At 41.1% G+C, this 8,277-nt stretch overlaps 1 protein-coding gene across 14 annotated transcripts in view; it reads left to right on the forward strand.

Moving 5' to 3' along the window:
• TANC2 (tetratricopeptide repeat, ankyrin repeat and coiled-coil containing 2) overlaps positions 1–8,277 on the forward strand; it is a 353,239-nt gene that overhangs the window by 322,608 nt on the left and 22,354 nt on the right. For all 14 annotated transcript variants that reach the window (XM_027624902.2, XM_027624912.2, XM_027624910.2 and 11 more), the window contains 2 exons: positions 1,206–1,391; positions 3,579–3,672. In XM_027624902.2, coding sequence (XP_027480703.1) covers positions 1,206–1,391; positions 3,579–3,672 — 280 coding nt within the window. The remainder of the gene's footprint in view (positions 1–1,205; positions 1,392–3,578; positions 3,673–8,277) is intronic.

Genomic DNA, 8,277 nt, shown 5'->3' on the forward strand with positions numbered 1-8,277 from the left:
TCAGGAAACAAACTGTTGCTGGAGTGGTGGGGGGGTGGGAGGGATGGGGTGGCTGGGTGATAGACATTGAGGAGGGTATGTGCTATGGTGAGCATTGTGAATTGTGCAAGACTGTTGAATCACAGGTCTGTACCTCTGAAACAAATAATACATTATATGTTTTAAAAAAAACAGGAGGGGAAGAATGAAGCGGGGGAAATCGGAGGGGGAGATGAACCATGAGACGGTGGACTCTGAAAAACAAACTGAGGGTTCTAGAGGGGAGGGGGGTGGGGGGATGGGTTAGCCTGGTGATGGGTATTAAAGAGGGCATGTATTGAATGGAGCACTGGGTGTTATACTCAAACAATGAATCGTGGAACACTACATCACAAACTAATTATGTAATGTATGGTGATTAACATAACATAATAAAAAGAAAAGTTGAAAAAAAAATAGATTGCTGGTGGAATAAAGCTGGGGAGAACCAGATGCAGAACTTATATGTTTCAAGTATTCTGACTACCCCTGGAAACCTACCTGCCAGAAAAGGCTACTCTTCTGGTGAACCTTGTGGCTTCCTTCTGGTAGATCGATCTTAACCAGCCTCTTCTTTCAACCAACACTGCAACCATAAAAGCCACTATTGGAACGTAGTCTAGCATTAAGCTCCAAGTACCTCTGGCCATGTTGGCCAGATATTTGAGATTCTGCCCTCCCACTGGAAGAAAAAAGTAGCCTTCACCAAAGCTTGGTGGTCAGAAGTATGATTCATGATATGAGGTATTTCGCTTCTTTGGAAGACCAAAAAATTTGAGCTTCAAAATGTTTTCCTTCGCTTTCACGATTTCAAAGACAGTTCTTTTGTGCCAGCAGAGCTACAAGTCTTTCAAATCTTGGTCTGAAAAGAACTGTTTGAGGACAAAGGAGAATATACCTCAGGAAAACAGAGCTGGAGCTGGGAGTTTTGGGTTTTTGGTTCCTTTTTCTGTGAAAACAAAAGCCTGACCTTATGAAAAGAGGTTCTCCCCTGAGGGGCATCTACCAGAGTTCAAGCTCAGCAGTGATCTAGCCTGAGTAGGAGAGAATTTTCTAGATTTTCTCAGAGATTGATTCAGGGTATGGGAAGGGATGACTCTCTCTAGTCATGTGCAGTGGACCAATGTGACTGGATTAGCATGGCCACAAATCTTTGTTCACATACATTTCTCTGTCCTTCCTCTTAGGTGGATCATTTGGACAAGAATGGGCAGTGTGCTTTGGTCCATGCTGCACTCCGAGGTCACCTGGAGGTTGTCAAGTTTTTGATTCAGTGTGACTGGACGATGGCTGGCCAGCAGCAAGGAGTATTTAAGAAGAGCCATGCCATCCAGCAGGCCCTCATTGCTGCAGCCAGCATGGGGTACACGGAGGTAAGAAAGCAAGTGATAAGGTTTAGGGTTTTTAGTTTTTTTCAGGCTGTGTATTGAAGGACCTAGGAGACGGGAAAAGGGTGGCATTATTACAAAATTAGCTGCCTAATTAATGTGGATCAGCGTTTTGGTCACTGTTTTGAGGAATAGGAGACTGAACTCCATGAAGCGCTTGAATTCTCAAATAGCATATCTAGAATTATGAACACAGCCCTTGAGAGTGGAAAAGAATTTTGGAAATCATCTAATCCAATTCCTCCCCATCTTGCCACCCTTATTTAACAGACAGTGACACTCAGCTCCTGGGGATTATTTATTGACCTTTGCTCACATGGGTAGGCAGTGTGGAATGGGAAGAGCACCACATTTGAAATCTCAGAAGGACCAGGTTGGAGTCCCAGTTTACTACTCATTCACTCTGGACCTTGGGCAGTTTACCTAATCTCTTAGAACCTTCGTTTCCCATCAGTAAAATTAGTCTAATATATTCTTTTTTACACAGCTGGTATGAAAGGTGCTTTGTAAGCTGTTAAACACTATACAAACAGTATTTTTGCTAAATTGTTTTACAAATCATAATAATAATATGGTAACAAATGTATGGAACCGATAATTGCTAGGAAATGTTGAACATCCAGTTCCGGGAGGGTTGTGTAGTAGAGCGGAAGTGTGTGTGTGTGTGTGTGTATGTGTGTGTGTGTGTGTGTGTGTGTGTGTGTGTGTGTGTGTGTACATGTACATACATACTTAAAATTAGTATAAATTTGGGGCGCCTGGGTGGCTCAGTCAGTTAAGCAGCTGCCTTCAGCTCAGGGTCCTGGGATCGAGCCCCGCATTGGTCTCCTTGCTCAGTGGGGAACCTGCTTCTCCCTCTGCCTGCCATTCCCCGTCCTTGTATTCTCTCTCTCTGTGTCAAATAAATAAGTTAAAAATTCTTTTAAAAAAATTAGTATAAATTTTACTGATATGAAGAACATGTAGCATACAATTTACAGATAATGAAATATACAGTACTCTTAAGGGAATTCTTGACTTTTGTGAAATTTATATGTGAAGCCAACCTGTGGTTGCAACTCTTTGATCATTTATAGATGATCTTTTTTGTTCTTTTCCCAATAATTTTCTTGTCATTAAATCTGATACGTGATCTGTGTTAAACTACTTCTCACCTTCGTACAAATCATTAAACTGGAGCCCCTTGGAGCGTTAGCACTGAATCAAATCTTGATTTATAATGTTTGCCAATTTCCAAGGTGTAAATGCTCTCACCACAGCTGATACGGAGCTGCCATTGTGATGTCATGAAGAGATGCATAGGAGCTACATACCGTGATGGGCTGTTTCCACCATACAACACAATACATATGAATAACCTCAAGAGCATAGATAGAGTGTACTTAAATAATTAAGAAGTCGTGAGATTTTATTTTTTAACCTTTGTTTTTAATATAATTTGTTATTTAATTTTTAATAAACATCTTCATTTAATAACCGGCTTACAAAATTCCTGAAAATGTAATGCTCCGCTTTCAGGGGCCAGAACGCGTTGGCTCACCACTGCATGGGAAGCTTCGGTGACACAGCTCCCCTGCCAACTGACCTCGTATGTCACCAAGGGAATATTAACTAAAACTGGAATTTTTAATATCTGTAGGTTTTTAAACTCTCTCTACAGGCAAATTCCTGGAAACAGAGCTGTTACTTTCCTTTTTAATATTAATAGTCATTCTCCCTTTATTATCCCCAAAGCAGTGCTTGTACTTCCAAGCAGAAAAAAGAAGATCATTGCTCTACTCTGATGAAATAAGAGCCCCTACGTTTTCTCCATATTTGTTTTCTGGTTTTTATTGATTGATTGGGTTTTTTCTCTTTATTGGTATTTTTACTGGGAGGATGAGGGTTTGCTCTTTAACTTAAAGATGAGGAATAAATAATTTTTTAAAAATCACATGCTGTGTAAGTGAGTTGTGTTCAAGAGAACACAACTGTATAAACTGTACCTGATAAAACAAATGTTCATCATGGCCACTTTGGGTTTCTTTGCTGGGATAGTCAGTTCTGGTTTCTTCTGTGTGCAAGCGATTGCGTCACACTCGGGTCATCCAGGCGTCTTTCAAACCTCACAGGCCAGAGCTGGTAGCATAGTTTCCCACCTGAAGTTTGAACTGACACACCTTCTCGTTCCAGATTGTCTCCTACCTACTTGATCTTCCAGAAAAAGATGAAGAAGAAGTAGAGCGAGCACAGATCAACAGTTTTGACAGTCTCTGGGGAGAGACAGGTACTTTTCGTGGACATTACTCCCTTTTCTCATTAATGTGTTGTGTTCGTGTGGAGACACTCTGCATCTCACACCCTGATTTTTCCTCTGGCATACCTTTGGCAGCCTCAGTCTTTTTTTTTTTTTTTTTAATTTTTTATTGTTATGTTAATCACCATATATTACATAATTTGTTTTGGTGTAGTGTTCCATGATTCATTGTTTGTTCATAACACCCAGTGCTCCATGCAGAATGTGCCCTCTTTAACACCCATCACCAGGCTAACCCATCCCCCTACCCTCCTCCCCTCTAGAAACCTCAGTTTGTTTTTCAGAGTCCATCATCTCTCCTGGTTCGTCTCCCCCTCTGACTTACTCCCCTTCATTCTTCCTCTCCTGGCAGCCTCAGTCTTATGGCTTGTGTACTGGAGATCGACTCAGCCAAAGTAAAAAGTCAAGCAATGTCCTTCTTCCAGTCCTCTTTCCCTTTGGATTCTCCAAATCATTAGCACCGGAGTTGTCTTTCAACCAAAACTTTACCCTGCTCTTTTTTCCAAATAATTGTAAAAGACTGAAAGTTTCCTTACAATGTGCCAAACCAGAGCAGAAAATTCTTTTATGGGATTCTTGTAGCAGTTAGGTATGAATATTTCTCCCATCAAAATAACTCCACCTGCAGTTGTAAACCAGGAGGTTAAACTTTTATCCACACCTCTGGCTTAACCAAGTGTTATCATGGCAGAGTGGTGTCTGATGTGGTTAAACTGCTATATACTGAGTAAAGCTGCTCTCTGGATGCAAAATGAAGGTACCACCCTATAAGGCACAGCCCCATGCAGTCCCTCTTGATCTGTAGCCAAGAGATGTCTATATTGCTTGGTACTTACTACACAAACAGAAGCTTCTTCCTTGTGGTCTTTGCAGGAAATGATTGTTGTCTTTCCCCCAAGTCTAAACTGGAACATCTGGAGAAACATTAGTAACCTTTTATGTGTTGTTATGAAGCCAGGGCAAACTGTAGAGTCACCACAGATATGTGTCATGTTTGCCAGGAGAAGTAGACCAATATTGAGATGGCCAACTTAGGGGGAATATTTTCTTAAACAGAGAGGGTGTGTATTTTAGTTAGAGTCAGAGTGTTATTAAAAATAAAGGAGGCACTTGAATTCATTTAAAATTTGTCACGACCTATCAAGTTGTGACGTTTCCATTCATGGCTTCTTTAACATGATGTGGAATAGTCCAAAGCTCAGGAATTTGCTTCTCCAACTATCCCTCCCTCTGTAAGAGCCAAAGGGAACAGATGTCAGGCAGCTGCAGCTTCAGAGCCCGTGACAGATTAAAGGAAAACGTGCAGCTGGAAACAGCTGCTGTCTCTGGGACTCTTCCCCGCGGGAAACCAAGGGCCAGACTTCGGGGAAGGGACTGACCAGGACACCAGCAGTTTTGGAGCATGTATATTGTGACTGAGAGCTGCAGAAGGGGCATGGTGCTTTACTGTTCCCGTCAGCATGGCCCTGCCCGGCACAGTGTTGCTGAACCTCCCAACAGGCTCCCGTTGCCAGCTGTGCACGTGGAACCCCAGGGGAGGGCGGAAAGGAGTATGGCCTGATGAGGGTATGGATAGGAATTATAAGGCTAGCAATCATAGTGATGAATATCAAACATATTCTAGTGCTGTACTTGAAAGGATTTCTTAAAAATGTTCAAGAAGGGGAGTGAACTAAGTAGAAGACTTATTTTTATTGATACGAATTTCTTATTAGAATAAAACTTTATGGAGGCGCCTGGGTGGCGCAGTCAGTTAGACTTCAGACTCTTGATTTCAGCTCAGGTCATGATCTCGGGGTTGTGAGATTGAGCCCCATGTCACCTCTGCCCTGGGCATGGAGCCTGCTTGGGATTCTCTCTCTCTTCCTCTGCACCTCTTTCTCTCTCTCTCTCTCTCTCTCTCTCTCCCTCTCCCTCTCCCTCTCTCCCTCTCTCCCCCCCCCAAAAAAAGGAATAAAATTTTATGGCCTCAGGACTTTTTAAAATAGCTCACTTTAACATGCACAACAAAGTTTGTTACAGTAATTTATTTAAATATGTACCATATCTCAAGATTGTAAAAAAATCAAAGCTTCATGTCAGTTGGCTTGTAATCAGAATTGTGTTGTGTTTAACTTGATACATATATGAAATAATTTCAGCATTATAAACATAAAATGCTGTTTAAATAGTGCTAGAATGAAATGCATCTGTAATACAACTTACAGATCTATAAACAGTTATTTGGCTTCAGGAAAATTTCTAGGAAATAATGTCTGTGCTGTGTAAAAATGTTGCTATACCTCTCCACCAATATAGAACAGACTATGAGTTGCTTTTCTATCGTGATAGATTTACTAAATATACATGTTTCTTTCTACCTTATAGCACATAATCATTCAAAATGTGTAATGACCCAGTGAATTGTGATGTTTCCTCCAATGGCAAAATCTTACACATGTCCCTCTCATTTAGAGAACGAAGGTTTGTGACCTGCAGCCCTGGTCTAAACAACACAATTTTTACCTAAGGAAAATCAAAAGGTTGTGATGTTCCCAACAGTTTGTATCCCTTACTATATCAAATCTAAGATACCACTAACTATAGGAAACTATATAGCCATTATTTTATGTGCCACTACAAAAAAAGCCTCAGCCTATTAAACTGACACAGTTCTTTATTATCACAGCAATCACAAGATGCATCCCAGTTTTAGAGGTGTTAAAACTGAGGGTTCTAGAGGGGAGGGGGTTGGGGGGAATGGGTTAGCCTGGTGATGGGTATTAAGGAGGGCACGTATTGAATGGAGCACTGGGTGTTATATGCAAACAATGAGTCATGGAACACTACATCAAAAACTAATGATGTAATGAATGTTGACTAACATAACATAATAAAGTAAAATTTAAAAAAATATGAAGGGAAAAAAGTGCATCTTAGAATCAATGAAATTTATCTTAGCCTATAGTGAAATAATAATTGAGATGTAATTTTTACAGAGCGGATTTTCTAAAAGCAGGTCACTAGAATATCCTGGTTGCTTTTGTCTTCCTTTTTCAGCCTCTTTATTCTTCCAGATAGCATCTGCCTACATCCAGCCTCCGCCGTCTGGCTGGCCTCCTCCCATCCCATAGGGTTTTCACAGACTTCTTATGGAACAGTACAGAAGAAAAGCAATTAGATTGTTCACCACTCCCTCTTCTTCCTTGTCCTATAAGCTTAGACTGGGACCAGCATTAAAAATCATCTAGCAGTTCTGGAGGGCCTGAACCGTCCTATGACCCAAAAGAAGCAAGAGTTGACAAAATAAACGAGATACCTATAACTCATGCCCTTATCATCCTTTGCCTACGTTATTGCAACTGCCTGATCTCTGATCTTGTCACCCTTTCGTGATTCATCTCCCTTGTGACTTCCACCAGAGTGATCTTTGTTGATGTCACTTTCCTGCTTACCACCCTTTATTGACCACCTGTACCATTAATGAAGTTATATAGTGTAGCCTAAGAAGACCAGTCATGATCTCTAGCCTTATCTATTGCCTGGCTTCTCCAGTAACTCCAGTAACAATAAATTTGCTGTCTCCCACCTCAGTGCCGTACGTGCTCTCCCTGTGCCTGGCCTGCTCTCAGTCCTCTGTTTCTCTTTCAGCATCTAGCTCAGATGAACATCTCTTCCTGAAGACCTTCTCAGACACTTCTTTCTCTGTGTTACCTCCATACAACTTATACACTCGATAGCAATGTAATTTTTGTCTGTTATCCTTACTCAACCTGGAGTTCCTTGAGAGCAGAGACAGTGTCTGACAAATAGTTCAATAAATGTTTAATGTTTTGGATAGCAGTGATCAGTTTATGTCTCCCCAACCACCTGTCTCTCATTGGTCTTGCATGACCTGTCTGTGCTACACTCTTTCACAGTTGAAAATAGATAAACAGAAGAACCATTTGCTTTGCCGCATTCTGTTTAGTATCCCCATCCCATCCAAGCCGACTTTGGCTATTTCCCCAACTCTGTGCTGCATCCTGTCTGCCTCTTCAGACTTCTTAGATGTTTCGCTTTGAAAAAGGACCATTTATGTCAGATAATCTCATCAGCTGCCGACAAGCTAGGGAACAAATTCTGTTACTGGTCTCTAAGGAAGAGATTTGGCTCCGAACTGCTGTGTTTGCTCTAAGAACCAGTGTGTTGTTTTACAGAACCGACTTTACCTTAATCTTCTTTCAAAAAGTTTTAACAGTTTTTGATAAGATTTACATAAAATCCAGCCAAAGCAGTTTTTTGCTCTTGGATTTTTTAAAAGTACAGATCCCATTGTACATAGTTGTGTTGTTCTGAGATGAAATTGGCCAGCTGTGTTAATGACCATGTCCAGCTATCAGCTGGAGATTCCTGCCAAATTACATCATAACCTAAGCAACAGAGATGATACAACAAAGAAAACAGCCAAATGGAACATTCCCTCTCGTATAAATGTGTTATCCAGTGAGTTGAAATGCGCCAGCCAGAGCAATATAACTCCAGGTTAGAGTGAACAATAGTTCACTCAAAACAAAGACTGTTTAAGTTTCTCCCTGTTGTGTCCCTTCTAGTCAC

Source organism: Zalophus californianus, chromosome 16, assembly GCF_009762305.2.
Source record: "Zalophus californianus isolate mZalCal1 chromosome 16, mZalCal1.pri.v2, whole genome shotgun sequence".
In the NCBI taxonomy this organism is placed as follows: Eukaryota; Metazoa; Chordata; class Mammalia; order Carnivora; family Otariidae; genus Zalophus; species Zalophus californianus.